The sequence below is a fragment of the Pterocles gutturalis genome, unplaced genomic scaffold (assembly GCF_000699245.1).
Source record: "Pterocles gutturalis isolate BGI_N339 unplaced genomic scaffold, ASM69924v1 scaffold10509, whole genome shotgun sequence".
Taxonomy (NCBI): Eukaryota; Metazoa; Chordata; class Aves; order Pterocliformes; family Pteroclidae; genus Pterocles; species Pterocles gutturalis.
In genome coordinates this window covers 1-18801 of record NW_010135791.1, presented here as the reverse complement: position 1 = coordinate 18801, position 18801 = coordinate 1, and the positions used below count along the sequence as shown (strand labels likewise).

Below are 18801 nucleotides of genomic sequence, written 5' to 3'. Positions count from 1 at the left end.
TTCCCTACAGAATTTGTGAATTTTAATTTCTTTGTCTCTCTGCAGCAGGGGAACTGATAATAGTACCTCACTGTTTTGGTGTTGGGTGTTTTTTTTTTTTTTCAGTGCTTAGAAAATTTGATAGAGTTCCTGCCTCCAGACTGATTTATGGGTCAGAAGAACCTCAAATTCTTCGGTCTCAGTCATTTCGGGGAGACCTGCAAAGTCCAGATTTTCAGTGTATTTCAGGTGAGGAAAAGTCTTAGAAAATCTATAGAGACAACACCAATCATTGTGGAAAATAATAATCTCTTCATATGATGAGCTTATAGTTAAGTTCCTAGGTGAGTTATATGTTTTGGAGTTCAGCACCAACTCACTGGAAGATATTTGCAACTTTTGGAGACCTAGGTTCAGGGACAAGATTAGTCTTTTTTTTCGGAAAGAAGTCTTCTGATTTTATGTACCATGTTAGACAGGTCATCTGAGTTTAAAGCCAGTTGGTATAGTATACAACATGGATGAGAGCTCAGATTCTGACCAGGAAACATTCATCAGACTTTTCAGATGTGCAGACCAAAGGAGGATTAGATGTTCAGGACATGTGAAAACCAAGCTGTCACCTCTTTCCAAATTACTTAATTGGCACATAAAAGAGGAATAATCATCCTTGCTTGCATCAGAATGATATTATAAGAGATATTCCTGTGCCAAGTTTTACAGTGTGTATATACTATATTACATCTGAATACGTCATGTTTGCTGGTTTATATTAATTCTAAGTAATCTAAAACCAAGGGGGATCACTGCACTGCTTTTAGGATGCTTTGAATCAATGCCTTGCCTTGTGTCTCATAATGCTCAGGCTTGTGAAGAGAGGCAGAGGGGTAACATTCAAAATAAAAACACCCTGGCAGTAATAACACAGGTGGCCTCTTTGTAGGGCAGACATCACTGAAGTCTGACAAAGTCAGTGGCTTTATGTCACATATCCTGGTCTAGCAGGAGCCATCATCTCATGCTAAGAGATGAGTCTGCAAAGCCTTAAATGTGTTACTAGAATGATTTTCCTGCACCAGATCATCCCCTAGCTGTGCGCTGCTAGGTTTCGTGCACCTTCCTCTGAAACTGGAGACCTTAAAACCAAGACACTGAGCTGAGAGGATTGTGGGGATGAACTTAGGGAGGAAAAGGTGCTCTTTTGACAAGCGGTATGACTTGAGTGCACATAGCCTGTATTTTCATTATCAGTTCCATCTACTGTCAAGTGACAGCACTACTACAAAATATTACTGTTGAGGTGCTCACTGAAGAGTAAGGGTTAACCCTTCCCTCTCTGTTTCCCAACAAGTTCAGAGAGCTTAGCTTATGTTTCTGATGATGTTCTGTTCTGAGCTGGTTGATTTTATACTAAAGACACTTGGAAACATTGAACCACTTTACCAGCACATCACATCTGCCTGATACAGTAATCCCATAGCAAACAGGTTGTGACAAATATCAGAGTGATAGGAAGGAGGGAAACAGCAAATTCTTCAATTGTTCTAGCCACCTCTGCAGAAATCACCTGGCCAGTGTAAGTGGGCAAGCAGCCACCCCCTCCAGATTTAGTAGTGGCTGAAGGTCCTCCTGCCCTTACCACTCACCACTAACTCACTCCCAGAGCTCTGCTCCTAGAACCAGGAGGCAAAATTTTTCCTCAGGCAAAATTGTCCAGCAGACATTAGGTATTTGGGTGGGTGGTTAGACCTAACTCATCTGTTTGTATCATCAGGTCATGAATGTCCAAACAGCTCTTGGCATTAAGTTAATTTAAAAACTAACCCTCTATACTAAAATGGTTGAATACTAAAGGTCATCTGGCTAATGTAATTTGTGTGTTTGCAGTCTGATAGAGGTATGAAAAACTAGGTAAATGGCAGTAAACAGTGGAGTTTGTAGCAGAAATTTTGCACATGAAATGATAGGAAACCTAAGGTTTCATTTCTGTGTTTCAGACTGTGAGAGGGAAGAAGCATGTGGTTTTGCCACTGTAACCATTGCTGGTGCTGAAGTTCTGTGCGAATTATACAATGCTGCTGAAGTCAACTTCAACTGCACCACCTCCGGATTGGTAAAAATGATCATAGTTAAAAATATGTGTTTATAATAATACTGTAGGGTCAATATAAGTAGAAGACATCACAGAACAAAGTCAGGCTGTTACCTGACTCCTTGGATATTGCTTTTCACTATGGCAGTAATAAATTCCTGCAGGTTGGTAAAGACACTATACCCAAATGTTCCCAAAACTGACATCTGAATGCCTCAGTGTTTGGTTGAAACATCACACAGCACTTTTGTTCTTAAAACATGCTGAGCTCCCACAGTCTGGAAATCAATTAACTTGAAAGGGAAGTTCCTCTGGATAGTCCAAACTAGAAGTGTCCAGGCTGGTTATCAGGTCACCTGAAACAGTCATCATTTCTTAGTCCCTTCCTCTAGCAGAGGGTTTGGAGGGTGTGCTCTTCAGCACTGTAACAGTTTCCTATTCACCATATTTAAACACATCAATGAGGTATTGAGGAGTTAAGATCTCCATTTTATGGAGTAAAAGATGGCCACACTGGGCCACGTGGAGCTGTGGTGGTTTTAAACCATATGCGTTAATTCCTTCCCTTGAATTTCTGAATAAGGAAAATGTATTTTAGGAGAGGAAATCAATTAGGTTGTATTTATTGTGCACGCCTATTTTCTGTCTCAGGTGCAAGGTGCTTTGGGGAACCCCACGGCCACTAGCGTCAGTCATCTCAGCTGCCTGCTTCATATCAGGAATCCAGAAGGAGATGCCGTGATGGTCTATTTGAAGAGAGGTACCAGATGCAAATCACTCATCTGATGGTGGAATACTGTCCTCAGCCTTGTAGTTATTTCTATGTAGGATCATAACTAAATCTAGCAGGGCATCTTTTTTCCAGAAGATGTAATATGTTTCAGTGCTTAACATTTAGTGATAGCCCAGATACCTCAGCAAATTTTCCCTTCATGGCTGGTTCCCTAGAAATCAGGAATACAGCTTTTCTAGGCCCTTTTGGTGTCTCTCTCCAGCAGATAGTACCACAGAATTTCTATTTCTTTTCAATGTTTTACTCTGTTCTGTTGTACTATGATTTGTCTTTATTGAACAGTTTGTTACTTGACTATATAAGGCACTATTAATGACCAACTTGTACATCATAGTTTAACAGTTTAGGTTAATTTTTACTGTGAATTGTCCTACTAATATACCGACTGAGAAATACCATACTCTCCAGTGAATCCCAGAGTGATTTAGCTGAACTAATGAATATAAAAGACACATTCATTTTCACCTAAGTGTGATTGATGCCACTGCATGTCCCATCTAATGTGTGTCCAACTTTAAGCCTCATGCCAAATTTGAAACCAAACAACCAAATGCAGAATGCTACAGGGTTTGAGTCAAAACTCTCTGCTCTCACTGTTCTTCTTCATTTCTGTCCAATCCTGAGTCACCATTTATTAATAATAATAAAAATAAAGAGCTAAGTCTTACCTGAAAAAAAAGTCAAGTCCCTTAAGCTTTTTAAAATCAATGTAATCTCTTGGTATCAAGTCTTGTCTCGATATCTGTTGATATTGCTAATTAGATCCGGGGTAAAATTAATCATGTCCTCATAGATATGTGGCTAGTCAGCAGAAGCCCTAATTACAGATGCATCTATGCTGGCCAAATTACACATTTTACTTTTTTAACCAGATAAGTTTATTTAATTTATACCTTGGAGTTGTTAATATAGTGCTTGAAAGTGAGTATTACCAACCTTACTGTATACATCAATTTAGGAGCCCTTTGCTGGCACAGCGGGCTGTTTTTCCTACCCTGGAAGGACATTCTGACCAGCTACCCTGGTATAATTGCACCAAACCATTTGGTGATCTTATCTTGGATTTCTAACTCAAAGTCCAGAAAAGGACCTTTGAAGTTGAGTTTTTATCATAAAACTATCAACCAGCTCCAGTCTGCAGGCAACCCAAAAGCATCCTCTTGAGTTCTTTTGAACATATCTTTCCTATTCTGTCTACCCAGGACAAGAATTTAACTCATCTGGACTCAAGACCTTTGAAAAGACCAGTTTTCAGAATGTGCTGTCTGGCGTGTATGGCTCTGTGGTGCTCTCAGCAGCTAGCACATCTCTGACTGACGCTCAGCTCTTCTGTCGGCAGACTTGCAGCAGGGACTCTTGCTGTGACGGCTTCATCTTGAGCCAGATTGCACTTAACGGAGGTACTGTCTAACTGCAAAATAAAAACTTCTACAGTGGAAAGAGTACAGTAACTGGAAGAGGGTAGATTTAGATTGGATATAAGAAAGAATTTTTTTCCTGTGAGGGTGGTGAGGCACTGGAACAGGTTGCCCAGAGAAGCTGTGGATGCCCCATCCCTGGAGGTGTTCAAGGCCAGGCTGGATGAGGCTTTGAGCAACCTAGGCTAGTGGGAGGTGGGAACTCCATCATCTTTAAGGTCCCTTCCAACTCTAATCATTCTGTTCTATGAAAACCATAGAAGAACTCATTTTTGGACACAGTACACCTGCCTCTACATCATACCAGGGTGTCAACAGCCTGCCTCTGTGTCACTGACATTTTTCAGTGCAGGCACAATGTGAGTGATGCCCCAGACTTGGCCTGGAGCAATAGAGATAAAGACCTGAGATAGCAAACTGCTCTTGGAGAGAAATGGACATTTTTAAAAACATAATTATTTTGACCTGTTTTAGACATCTGCATCCATATGAGATAAATCATTCTGAAACAGCCTGTCTCCTTACATAGCGCAGCTTAGTTGCCAGAAGTTGGTGCCTTTACAGTGATGGGGGAATTAAGATGTGCCTCCAGAGAGCTTGTAGGGCAAATGTAAATCAACTCCCTTTTTGGAGCAGGAAAATAGGATGTTAAACAGGGTATTATGTTGTGTTACTGCATGCCAGAATGCTATAATCTCCCAAATCTGAGTGTCTAGGTAGGAGAGAAGTGAGAGTGAGATGGACAGAGTCTGGCAGAGGTGGGACTTAGGCAGAGGGCAGATTTCTGCCAGCAAATTCAAGTACTTAATGTCAGTGCCTGCTTTTTGTAGTTTCTTTTCAAGCTTGCATGGGATCAGCTTTCCTGCTGGAAGTGCATTTCTTATAGAGAAAGTGAAGTTCTAATTGAAATGTCTGAAGTTTTTAAAGACGAGCTGTTACAAATGCAGGCATGTGCTACTGGCTGCTGTGTGGCAAGCACTTCTCTAGTTTTGAGTGGAAGATGATCCTGCATTTGAAAAACTTTTTCTGTGGAAGTTTTCAAGCAAATGTTTCCAATAAATTATTTTCAGTTTTGGCATCTTATATTTTTTGGCAACAAAATGTTATAGGTGATCTTGTAAAGTCAATATCTATCTACACTTACCATCAAATTTTTGAATTCCCCGTATGTAGAAAGAGGTGTGGAGAAGATGAATGTTGTAGATTTCTGTGTTTAGTTGGGGTGACCTATTTGGATCAATAATACAGGTAAATGCACTACCTGGACCAGCATTTTGTCAAAAAAAGGAAAAAAACAAAAGAAAAAAGGTAGCACATTCAATATCTCATGTACCAGTACATTAAAAAAAAAAATCAGAGAGGGCATTGTAAAACCATAGAAATGCCTCAGCTGTGACAGTAAGTACAAAGCAAGAGCTGAGTATTGTCTAGACGTTATGGTAAGAGACTGATGCCAGAACACCTGGCCTTAAGCGTGCTGGTCCCCTGACTCATGCTGTGATTCTGGGGGAGACTCAGGCATGGGCTGACTGAAATCGGGCACCAGTCCAGGAAACCATCCCAGTAAAAATATAAGTGCTTTCTTGGTTCAGCCCCTGAGGTTGTAGGACCGCCAAAGGATTGAATATGTCTCCTTGGTGCTATGAAGTGCTGAGAACACTGTTGGATATTATCAGATAATAGTAATATTTTATTAGGTGGGAATAGTATGTGCTTCAAATCTCTGAAAAGCAGGCTGCAAATGTTTGGTTTAGGTATGTATAGCTAACCTTAGTACTCCAATTTGAATGTATAGCTCTGATTTTTCTTCTTTTTATTTTTTCTTTTTTTCCTTTTTTATTTTTCCTTTATCCTTTTTTTTTCCTTTTTCCTTTTTTCTTCTTTTTTTTTTCTTTTTTTTTTTTGGGGGGGGGGGGTGGAGTAGCAATACTAAAGGGTATCTGTCTCAGTGACACAGGTTCAACTGGCATTTAGAGAGAGCATTGGGATGCTTGGGAAAAGTTGTGGGTGCAAGCATTATTGGAGTGATGCAACCTTCTCTTTGCCTGAACCTAGGCACCATTTTGTGCAGTTTGATGAGCTACCCAGACGTGCTGATCTGCAATGCAAATGGCAGGAGCCCAGCACCAAAGTCTGTCATGGATGGGATATGTAAAGGTGTGACCTATGATGAAAAAGAGAAGATTTTTTCCTTCACCCTGGGAGGGCAAGTGTTCAGTGGAAGTATGTCAATGAATTATTTCAGTTTACATTATTTTTCTCTAATTCTTGTACACACTCTGCCTTTTCTCACCAGCCTGCTCTTGTACTTCAGTGGTTTTTTTTCTCGAGTAAATATCTATCTGTACAATCACAAGAGAATAAAATTTTCCTACTTGGGTGCATTATTAGATAGATGGACCTCTCATGTTTTACTGTGTGAGCATTAATGAAAGTCAAAAATGTGTTGGGATGGACCTCTCATGTTTTACTGTGTGAGCGTTAATGAAAGTCAAAAATGTGTTGGGTGTTTAGTATGTTACCCTGTAATACTTCCAGTATTTAATTCAGACAGATTCAAACCAATAATCTGAAAGAAGGGTAAACTCTGGAGCAAAGAGAAAACCAGAGATGCCCAGAGCTGCACAGAAAAAGTAATGATGGAGAACAGGGTAAACCCTTGGCACCCTTGACCCAGACTAGCACCAGGAAACCTGTGTCCTTCTTCCTTAGGGTCTTGTAGATAAGGTGATGCACAGTCTAGTGATGTGTTTTTAATACAATTTCTGAGCCTGTTTAATTTGAACAGCTATTCTAACAAACTTTTTTCTTTATTAGCTTCTAAGTTGGCAGAAGAGGCAGCAAGAAATTTTACTACCTTTCAGCAAGTTTATCTGTGGAGAGGTGAGTTATCTCACAGAAGTTGTTATAAAAGCTTATGATGACCTATAGGTGGTGGCAGATGCGTTCTATAATGTCATTCTCACTTTGTTTTATACTGTCCAAGTTGAGACACTACTAGAAAGTCTTTTCTGGTAGAGGTGGGTGTAATCTGGAATAATTCTACTACTCTTGGTTTAATGAAATTTATGTAAACTCTTGTGTCTGAGAATATGCTTTTTAATACCTGTGAAAAATCATATCAAGGAGACACTTGCTTTTGTCCCATCAGTGTCCATGTACCATAACCATTTGTCACTTTATACATAACTAGAGGGGTTATTTTTATCAGCATGATAACCAGAAAGTAAACTTAAAAAAGACATACATGAATGTTGCAACATACATAGCAGGACCTGTATAAATGATTTGTGATACTGCTTTATAAATATACATAGCAACCAGAGCACTTGTGCTGAATGCATTGTTATTGTGGATGTGGCATTTGCTGTTATCCTGAAAACACCGTGTTTTCTTTTAGGTTTTTCCTATAGAGCTATACATAGATGATCTTAGTAATTTTTGATTCATCAGTTCCTGGAACTATCTAAGGAGTTTTCTTAAATGCTGCACTTTAAAATGTTTGCTAAATTTAGGGAACTGAGGATGTGTGCTTGTCTAGTGGATGAAAGATAAGTGGAATTACCATGCTCTTTAATTCCAGGCTCGGATATGCTCACGCGGACTAAGACCTCTGCTTGTGATGCTACTGCTTTGAAGACAGTGAATGAACTACCGTTATCAGGTATTATAGTAAGGGTGGACAGAGGAGACAGCAGAAGATAGTAGAGGGAAGTGCAGAATTTAACCAGAAAATATCATATATACTGCCATATATGTATTGTAACGGTGTACATATTGTGAAGTCCGGAGGATTTCTCTTAGGTAGGGAATACGATACAGGTTTTGAGAAAGGTGTTAAAAATGTAAGCCTCCTGGAAGTACCTCCTGTCTTTCTGGTTTTCACTTTCCCAGGCCAGGCTGGAAATGAAAGTGTTAAAATGTTCTGTGAAAGCTTGCTCTTTCAGACTTACTGAACTATAAAGATCCAGAAAATATTATGTGGCTGAGAAGAAATCTCACATAAACCCAGGAATCAAATCCTTAGCTTGGGTGCCTGGGCATATTCCTTGTTACTGACAATATGACTGTAAACGTGATGCTTAGAGGAACTCAGGATGAAGCTGCAATCACAAGTGTTTCTTCCATGCATGATGAAAGTGAGGGACCTGTGAAGTTCTCTAGCTCCTTTGTTATTCCAGGGTCTGTTCTTCATTACACTATGTCATTTATATATCCAAAATAGTTTGTATTCAGTTACTATATTTTCTTTGGGCCTTCAGCACGATAGTCAGCCTGGTCTGATTAATCCAAAATACAGCAGTTTCCTTATATTCCCTTAGGAAGCTTTTACACCTCTCAATGTTAAAGTTTTCTTAAAACTCTTAAGACTTATTTCAATCATTTAACCTTATTTCTCCTAGTTTGCACTTCCACAGACCACATTAAATAACTCCTTTCTGTCACCTGCCTGTGATCTTTAGACATGTATGCAGTTTTTTTTATATATCCTGAGCTCCCTCTGAAACAATCACAGCTATTTCCGGCTGTTTTCAAGTTAATCCCTTTAAATAAGAGCCCAAGTAAAATATTGAAAGAAATGGACACACTTCACTGATCTCTTGCAAATTTCTTCATAAACACCTTTTGTTTATCAAATGCCATCAGCAGGTCTCATCCCCGGTTAGTCGAGCATTGTGAGAGATTCTGTTATTTAATCTTACTGTACTGAAATAGCTGGACGAAAATCAGTATAGGAAAGTCAAGGCATGCTGATGATTGCAGCTGAAATGCTGAAACACCCACTCATGTGCCGGGAGTACACAATAGCTTTCAATGTTCTATCAGAAAATAGCAAACATATGTTATGTGCTTTAAGGATCATCACGTAATTTTCCCAGATGTATCCATAACTTCTCTAAAAAGGTGACTTATAAATCTTGTTACCTCTCAAGACTTAACTTCAGCTTTCAGTTTCTCTGGAAACAGTTTGTGTCATGACTAAGAGTAAGGGATGCAGGACGAAGCTGCATTCCTTGCATAACTTCAGGTTTTAATGATATCATCAGCCCCAGCAAGGTAAATGGGGAACCCTGAGGGCTGCACTCATGCCTTGGCAAGTAAACACAAGAGAATTTCACCCCACATAGTAAGTGTAGTTTTTTCTCATTTTTAAGTATAGACTTTAAGATATGACTAATTGTACAGGAGCACCACTAGCTAAACAGGCATTTTAGCTTACCTTCCATTCAAATTAGATAAACAAAATCAGGAATTGTAAACATCCTCTGAGGCATCATACTTCACTGTTTGGCTGATGTGTTGACAGAGTAGAGAGAACCTTCTTATTTCTAGGACCTGTGATTTTCTTCTAATTTTTGGGTGTGGAAATAGCCTGACCACGCAGTGTTGTGCAGTGCAGCTTGGCGAGGCGACATTGCCAACACAAACATCAATAACCATGGATGGACAATTCTGTTATTAAAAGCAGCCTTTGGTGTATGTTAGCCCTACAAAATGGCCACAGCTGTTTTAGCGTGAAAGGCAGAATTTTATAAATAAATTAAATTTATTCCAGCTCATAGTTAAGTTTTTGTGGGTTTGAGTGATTTGTTTGTTTGTTTCTTTGTTTGAATCTCAGATTTCACAAAGGATCTTTTCTACCTAATGGACAACAGCCGGATACAAAGTGACCAGAACTATTCTCTCCCTTACCAGCAACACTGGATCTTCAGACAAATGTACTCAGCAGAGGAAGCTGTGCTTTGGTGTCTCACACGTAAGACATCTTGGACACTGTTATTCTGTAGGGAATAATAATTTAAATCTTTGAGTAGGCATTATAATCGTGATGAGTAGAAACTCTGGATTTAGAGATTTTTTGTGAAAACCCACAAAGTTTTCATAGAAGTTGCTAATGGGACCACCTGTTTCTTCTTTATAATCATCTACTCTGGCAGAAAGGGTACCCATCGTTCGTCATCAGGGTATCCCTCTTACAGGCAAGCGAAGTAGAAGACACAGCTTAGGCAATACACTGCTATTCTTGAAATGTACTCCTCCACATAGACAGATGGCATAGTGGCAGAAGAAGAAGGTAAAATACAGATATTTGGGGTTAATGATAAAGCACATGCGATAAATGGAGAAGAGTTTCTAGCTCTGACTACAAGGAAGGCAGAATCAAGAGTACTAAACAGTGCACAGACATCACTGTAAGAAGTCAGCAGAGCTGTGCCTGTTTAACATTAAGCATTGACATATATATTTACAGAAGTCATTGCCACAGTAATTAAGAAAGGGATTTGATAGATTTCTTTCCTTTCTGAAGATGCTTTATTACCCTGGGGCAAATTTCAGTGTAAACTGCTACAAGCAACTGGCTTGAACAGTTGATTCTAGAAAAGTTTTTTATATTTCTGTGTGATGTAAGAAAACTTCAGAAATATTTTTTTGTAAAAACTTCCTAAGACAATGTAGACTTTATTGTCCCTTTTATTCTTTAAAGTAAGAGACCCACGACTGTTGCCGAGTTCTTTTATGATTATACGGTCTGTGTGTCAAATTTACTAAAAAGAAAGAGTGCGAGATCTTTATGAATCACTGTGTTAGAGTGACACCAATACACTACGCTAATGCTTGTCACAGCTGCAAAACACATCTTTCCAATTAGCTGTGGTATAGCATCTTTTCTGTGCTCTGCAGGTAAGCCTGCTCTTCAGTGTTACTAGAGACAGAATCTGTACCTGTTTCTCTTGCACTGTAATAGAATAATATTGAAATTTTCACTTTTAGTTTGATGATGGATAGCTTTAAGTGTGCTGAAGACATGAAGAGGATTAGAGAGGGGAAGAAACCCTCGTGTCTGTAACTCTTCATAACTTTGCTTCCTAGGTTGTGCACAAGAAGATGAGTTTTGTCGAATGGCAGATCTTCAGAATGCCACAGACATATACTTTGTGTGTACCCTCTACCCAGAGGCACAGATTTGTGATGGCAGCTTTGATCAAATACCAGAAAACTGTCGAACTGTGCTACCCTGGCAGCCACAGATGTTGTATCGTAAAATAGGCAAGTTTTGGGATTTGGATGTATGTGTGCTCTAACCTTGATAATGCAAGCTAGTGCTTTGGCTCTTGGTTCTGAGATAAAAAGTCTGAATGTATGCAGGAGTACTGAGATTTGATAGGGCAAGGGAAGGTCGGGCTGTTCTGGGTGTGGTTTTTCATTCTCAATTCAGAATGGGAAGATGTTAACCATGAGTTCCACTCTCCACCTCAGTTACTCCCAATTCAGAAAGGCCAAGGGTAGCTCAGATAATTTGTATACCAGGTCTTAGGTCTTTTTATAATGTGGATGAAATGGAAATGTCATTGGGATGTCACCAATCCCATTTTCAACCATTAAAATTTCCATGGTAGTTAAACAATGCAAAAGTTGAAAGTCATTGAGTGTAATATTTTATTTTCTTTTTTTTTTTTAGCAAATCCAAATTTATAGACGTATGGATTTTAACCTGTGCTCTTTGAATGCTTGGGAAGTTCAATGATTTTCTCATAGGGCTCATGTGTGGAAGCTGGAAAAACAAGCCCATTATCACTATTCAGGAACCTATACTTTTACTGTGAAAATGTAGAGATCCACTGAACTAAACTATTAAATTGTGTCTTTTGGGAGAGCTCAAAGTGCAGCACAAGTTGACTAAAGCATGAGTACACTGGAGTCTTCCAATCTGGAGTTGTTCCCAGTTTTTGGACCTTGAGGAAGGAGTTACATCAATACAGGTCTCAGAAGCCCTGGGTTGGAAGTCTTTCCTTGGTGATACACTTCACTAAGTTTTTAGAGCCTTCACTCATTGGATTTTTGTTCATCTTCAGGCTTAACTGTCACAAATTTACTGTGAAAATATAAAAATGCCTTTTGATGGATCAAGACCATTGTAGCATAGAAACATAAGCTTTACCCTTAGCATGTGATTACTTGACCAGTATATGTAAATTACAAGGTTAAGCTGATTTTTCCAATTTAGTTTTTCTTTTTTCTTTCAGTCACTCTAAAAAGTTCTGTGAAGAGCTTCTACATGCGTGTACCATTCCAGAAAGTAACTGAGATCTCAGTGAGGAATAAGACTGACATGAGCAGAAAAGCTGTTTCAGATGGGTAGGAAATGACTGTTCCTTTGTTTTTACTGGAAGTTTAATCATGCCTTGAATACCAAGGCCCTGTTACACAGATGAAGGGGATCAAACATATTGATCCATCCAAGAAAAGCATTATTTGGGAATATTTAACAAAGAAAAAAACCCAGGAATTAAAGGAAATTTATAATTGAGTTATAAATAGTAACATATATAATTAATAATTATATATATGTGTTTTTATTACTTATACTGCAATTAAAGTGCTGGCTGGCCAGTTGCTCTTGGCAATAATACACCAAATTAATGTAAACTGGTATTTTTAGGGCAAATATCAAAATACCGATCTAAATTTTTAGATGTAGTCTGGTAGATGTATACTGATAAAACATAATTTAATCTACAAATGGAAAATGTGTGGATGTGTCTATGTAGTATGAAGACCCAGGAGGTGGTCTTATTGTGAAAGATATCTCCACAGGTTCTTGGTGTCTGTCTCCTATGCAGTGTCCTCTCTTCCCTTCTCCATGGCAGAGACAGATTACTACTGATAATAAAAGTAATTCTGTTATTCCTTTCCCAGCTTTTTTGAGTGTGAGCGTTGGTGTGATGCTGACCCCTGTTGCACGGGATTTGGCTTTTTTAATGACTCTCAGCTATCAGGTAATTTTTCACTATTTTTATTTTAAAAATAATTTTAGTCTTCCTTATTACAAATTTTACCATCCTTTTTCTGTGAAAGCCACTTTAAAAGCCCTTGCAGATCTTATGCAACTCTCTTTAACACCTTTTTGAGTAATTATAAGCATTTCTAGGAGTTCAGCCCAATGACGTGCTCCACATGTCAGAAATTTTTTTCAGTTGCAGATATAATTACACTAGGTCTTTGAAAGGCAGAATTTTTATCTTGATGTAAGTAGGGGCCGTGTTTCAACATACATGCAGATTTTTAATTTCCAGGATTACAGTAACCAGAAAGGGCTGCTTGCTCAAAGAAGAGGTCCTGATCTTCGCTCAGTGGAAATACTCCTAGTGACCTTAGTGGGTTGTAATGTTGGTTACCCACCTTCCCTCACATTGAATTAATTGTGGTTTATCAACAATAAAACCTGGCTTAGTTTAGGCATTACGGTCCTTTGATTTCTAAGTCAGTGGAATTCCTTTTAACACTCAGTGGAACTGTGCTTTATTAATTTTCCTCAAAATGCTGTATAGAAGAGGAAAATTTTCCTCATCATTTCTGTATCTGTGTATTTCCCTAGCAGGTGGAAAGATTGTGTGCCTGACTCTGAACAGCCTAGGAATCCAGATGTGTGCTGAGGAAACAAGGACTGCTTGGCAGGTTTCAAATTGTAGTTCACCAGATGCTGAAGTCAGGATACACCCGTTTGGCTGGTATCAAAAGCCTGGTAAGTGATGAAGGGCACGTGGCCTTTCTTACTGGTTTCTGCACATTGAAGCTTATTGTTTAGCTTCAATGTGTAGAAGCTTCAGCTTTCAGATGGAGGATCAATTTGCAAGGATCACAAATAGACAAGGCAGACAAATGTATGCAAGGGAAAAGAAAAGTGGAATTTAATCTCCATTATAATAGAAAAGGAATATAAATGCCTCAAATATGTATAAATTCTTAGCTTGTATGGGAGACTTGCAGCCAGTGTTGAAATCCAAATATATTTTGTCCCTCTGCACAGTCCTGGTCAGCATATCATTCTTTGCTTCTCACTGCTTGGCTTGTGGTTTAACAGTGTGCATGGATACATAAATTCAAAATGTTTGGTTTTCTTACAAAACTTAAAATTCACTTTTGGCTGCTTTGGTAAAGAAAGGGCCGAGACCAAATTGCAAGGTAGCACTGTATTCTTCAAGCAGTAAGAAGCCATCATATGTTTAAACAGAAGAGAAGTTATGAGAGGTTATTTCCTCAAGAGGAATCAAAACCACTCCTAGTCAAAGTGAATTTTCTTTTCCATAGTGAAACAAAGGCTCCATTACTCGATTGAAAAATTTCAATGGGTTTGTCATTTGTCACACTTCTTTTGGGTGGATCTAGTTCTACTTTGTGAAGCTTTGGTTTAACACAGCTGAAACAATAAGGAAAAGAAATGCTGAACTGACTGTATACCCTTTTGTGGGAGGATAGCCTGTTATTGAGTCTACACGGGCAGAACCTTACTGAACTCCACTGAGGGCAACAAGAAGGCCCCACGGGGGCAGGTCTGACCATGTTGACAGAATCAGGGTAACAAACTGAATAAGGAGTACTTTTACCTGCTTTAAAACTCCCTTAGTTCTTGCAGACTAGAGGAGATATCTGAGTGGGGAGGGTAGGTGTGAAGTGTGGATACACACTGTCCACCACATGTGATATAAAGATAAGTTAAAGCTGTGTAAAGCCAACTGCATTTTACACTGTTGGTGAACTTAAAGAAAACCCTCATTCACATAGGAAGTATCTGAACTATGAACTTGATCCTGAGCTTTTCCAAGTCCTATACTGGCACTCTACCTACTGGACCATCCATTTTTTCCCTCTGTGGGGCAACCCTTGTTAAAGAGGAGATAGAGTGTGGAGTTGAGGGGGCACCATGGAAGATTATAGGGTTTCCCAGATCCCCAGTGTGGGCTTGGTGAGGGATGGGCTGAGGGTCTAGCACTGAGAGCAAGGGAACAACAGCCCTGATGAAGTAGGCAATGGCAAGAGCCTCTGGGCAGGTGGAGCTGGGAGGCAACCAGGGGTAAGAATGGTTGAAAGGCAAAGTGAAGAAGAGACGATGTAGATACGCTTCCACTTCTTGGAGTTGTTCTTTCTCTCATTGACAAAGAACCAACTAAAAATAAAGGATGTTGCTCACTTCACGGACTGCAGGATGATGAAGAGGAACCTGGGTTATATGCAAAGAGGGGAGTGTTAGGAGGGACAGTGATGTTTCCTTATGTAGTGAGGAAGCTTCAGATGTGTTTCCACCATAACATACAGCAAGGCACAGATGTTTATGCAAATGGAGATATTTGCAGACAAACACTTGTATCAGTTTTGCTGGTGTGCTGGGGGTCTGGGAACCAGGAAGAGAAATAAGAAAGCTCTGAGCTAAAAGGGAAAATCAGTGAAGTCTGAAGAAGGAATTTACCATAGGCAGTGGGATGTTAGTATGAGGCAGGGTCTTTGGTTTTAGTCCACGGTCTTCTGTTGTAGGAAGGTACTTGTGTCTCTGTGTTTCATAGTATGTTAAATTGACATATGAGCTGTTTGCCCACGCGGCTCTGCTCATTAGCAGTTTGACTTCGTATATATAGTCATGGTTGTGATTCAGTCAATGAGGAATATATAGAAGCATTTTAAAGAGAGTTCTGGATAATCTGATAAAGTTCTGATCTGCCTTCAGGTTCTGTAGGGATGGTAGTTAATTTTGTCTTGGTAGAGAATTTTTAACTGATTTGATTAGCTGAAGTGTTTTACAAAATATGAATGCACAGGTTATTTGCTATTTAACAAATGTTTAAAGGAAATGTTAGCAAATGGGAAGTGTTGTGTGTGGAAAATATGAATTATTATTTTAATTTTAATTTGAAAACCTTCTTGCTAAAAACTGACTTGTTCCTAATTCTCCTTTTGAGAGATTCCAGTTTTCTAATCAGGAAGCAGAGAAAGTCTCGTGTCTCTTGTGATACAGAAAACCAAATATAGATAGGGGCATGGAAAAAACCTCCGAAATGCTGAAATGAGTTGTTCATAAATAAGTGCATTCTAAAAAGTGTTTGTAGGAATGTTTATAAATATGGAAATTCAGGGAAGTCTGGTTTCATGTACAAGCCCAAAAGGGTCAGATAGCAAAGCAGTCTCGCAGCCTTACTCTCTGTGTCTGTGGTGAGAAGATGCAACATTCAGATCCCAGAAATAACGCTAGAAATATTGAGATGGTGATTACATTTTAAACCTTCAAGTGTAATTATTTTAAAATGTTTTGGTTTTTTTATGCTTTTAGCTGCCTTGAAGAACACCATGCCTAACTATTGTCCACCTGTTCATTTACCTCTCAAGACAGAAAATGGTAAGTGTATTCATGCATTAAGAAAAAAAAAATTATCTGTCTTGTATGTACTGCTAAAAGATCACACTATAATGAAATGGCTGTGTTCCCCATGAGTTTACTCATTCATGTGTTTACTCATTTTTATTGATTGTGTATCATTTAAATGGAAGAATTGTTGTCATCCACAATGCTGGCCTACTATCTCTCAAACTCACTGCTACAAGAGGTCACTGAGGCAAAATATTTGGCAGGATTGATGAAGAAATTTATCACTTATCGGTGTGGATATCACTTTCAATGGATATAAGTTCATAGTTTAGTGCAGTGACCAAGGAAGAAAAGCTGTGGCAAGGGTAGCCCCCTGAAAAGCCATTAATTGCATGATTTTTCACTGTTGTGGCATTTCTGGTGCCTTTCTCGTAGCATCTGGTGCTTTCCAGAATGGCAAGGGGTGTCAGATTAGACAATGACCAGCAGTTTCTGTCAGTCATGCTGAATGTGAGGAGTGACAATGAATTTTTAAATAGGTACAAACAATTCCAATAGAGATGCAACGTCAAATTTAGCAAATCTAATTTTCACCAAAAACCAAGATGAAAGGGACAGTTTCTTCAGAAATTAATGCAGGTTTATACTACTTTATAATTGGTGGTACAGAAGAATGATAGACTGTACTGCCTTTAGTTCTTGTTTGTGGTTTCCTGCAAGGGTGAGAATATTATCTCAAAGATTATTCAGAACTGGGTCACAAGAAATGTAATATTTGAGATGTGTGTTGGGTCCCACTTTTGAAGAGATGCTGTAACTTTCTATGACACACTTTTTTGCATTGGGAAGAAAAAATCATTTCAGTCTTGCTGTGAATTAATCTTATGGTACTCACGTGTTATTTTAAAAGTGGGTGTATCCACTTAATAAATGAAACTTGACGCTGTCTTTCAGGGCTTTGTATTTATCACCCCCTAAAAATATATGCAAATTGTCAACAGCTACAGGCTTCCCTGATGTGTCCTTTCCAGAAATACACAACATATCTGCTAAATGCCGTGTGTAACGGAAAGGAAGCAGGTTGACTAGTCATTAGATAACTCAATTTAACCCTCAGGTTAGACTGAAATTGAGCAGTCCCATCCACCTCTTCCTTTGATTATCTGTTTGATCTGAGCAAATTTGTTAATCTGTTTCTGCTTGTCTTTTTTAAACCATATGCAACTGGGCTTGCAGGAATTGGTTAATATTCAACACTGAGTTCAGAATTTATTACTAACCATTTAATCATCATATCTATGACAACCAATCGTGATCATGTTCAGACAATTTTTATTATTAGTAGAGTTTTTGCTTTTGTAATTATAGTTTTAATGTAACAGAAGGAAACTCCTATCTTTGTAAGTAAGCAGAAATAATTTCTGTGTGAAAAACTGGAAAGAGTCAGTGGGGTAATGTGTAGGCTGGGCAATTCAACTCCTTTGCAAACTGTTTTTCCCATGGGATGTAGAAAACTGCTTTACTAAAGCTTTCTTCCTCCCAGTGTGAAGCTTTGTAGTGATTTTTCCATTTTCCTTCTATATTTTTCTTGCTTTCTGAAGTCTAGGAAAATAGTGACCTAAGCAGCACTTAGGGAAGTTAGGCCTTTCTATCTGTCATTTGCTTTCTACTCTGAAGACTTCCCAGAACTTAACCACAGCAAGCGAGGTGCTCATCTTACCCTTAGTAATGATCTATCGCACCCATTTCCAGGTCCTCTTTGCAAATGCAGAGTGGTTAGGGAAGTCTCTGGTTTGCAAAGGTCTGGTTAACCACAGAAGTGAGCAGAGCCTCCCACGAAGAGGCAGGATTCTGGACTGGAGTGGTTGTCCCAAGGACAGCAGTCAGGAGAAGTCACTGAATTACAAAGAGCACAACCAGCCTGGACATCAAATTATCACTAGTACCCTTTGGATCTTTGACACCAGTGTGTGCAGCAATGCATTCAAAATGCAACTGGGCACCATCTGTCCTTCTTATGTGCTGCCTCATTTTGATAGTAAAAGTACCAGCCCAGTTATTTAGGTCAGATTGCTATCTCTGTCACAATGTCAAAGGTTTTGGAAAATTTTCAAAAATAGTTTCCAAGCTCTTTATGATTACATATGTTATGTTAATATATGCTATAGAAGATTAATGGTTTTAGAATTGGGCATTATAGAAAAGCTCACAGTGACTGAATTTGCTACGTTGTGGTATTGCTTGTACATGGGGAAAAAAAAAAATACTGTGACTCCTGTGTGGCAACCAGATGGTGAGTGCGAGAAAATACCACTATTTGAAGGGCACTGTCGTGTGTGTGTATATATATGGGGGGGTGTGCATGTAAACACATATATAT

The 18801-nt window shown here is 38.9% G+C and overlaps 1 protein-coding gene across 1 annotated transcript in view; it reads left to right on the top strand.

Annotated features, from left to right (window-relative positions):
- The window catches only part of TG (thyroglobulin), a gene marked incomplete at its 3' end in the record, with an annotated part of 64483 nt that extends 48032 nt beyond the window's left edge, over nucleotides 1–16451 (top strand). Inside the window, exons 25-36 of the mRNA XM_010082044.1 lie at nucleotides 1977–2092; nucleotides 2723–2831; nucleotides 4067–4264; nucleotides 6338–6505; nucleotides 7100–7165; nucleotides 7866–7946; nucleotides 9903–10040; nucleotides 11156–11332; nucleotides 12310–12421; nucleotides 12983–13062; nucleotides 13665–13808; nucleotides 16386–16451. Coding sequence (XP_010080346.1) covers nucleotides 1977–2092; nucleotides 2723–2831; nucleotides 4067–4264; nucleotides 6338–6505; nucleotides 7100–7165; nucleotides 7866–7946; nucleotides 9903–10040; nucleotides 11156–11332; nucleotides 12310–12421; nucleotides 12983–13062; nucleotides 13665–13808; nucleotides 16386–16451 — 1455 coding nt within the window. The remainder of the gene's footprint in view (nucleotides 1–1976; nucleotides 2093–2722; nucleotides 2832–4066; nucleotides 4265–6337; nucleotides 6506–7099; nucleotides 7166–7865; nucleotides 7947–9902; nucleotides 10041–11155; nucleotides 11333–12309; nucleotides 12422–12982; nucleotides 13063–13664; nucleotides 13809–16385) is intronic.
- Between the last annotated feature and the right edge of the window lie 2350 nt (nucleotides 16452–18801).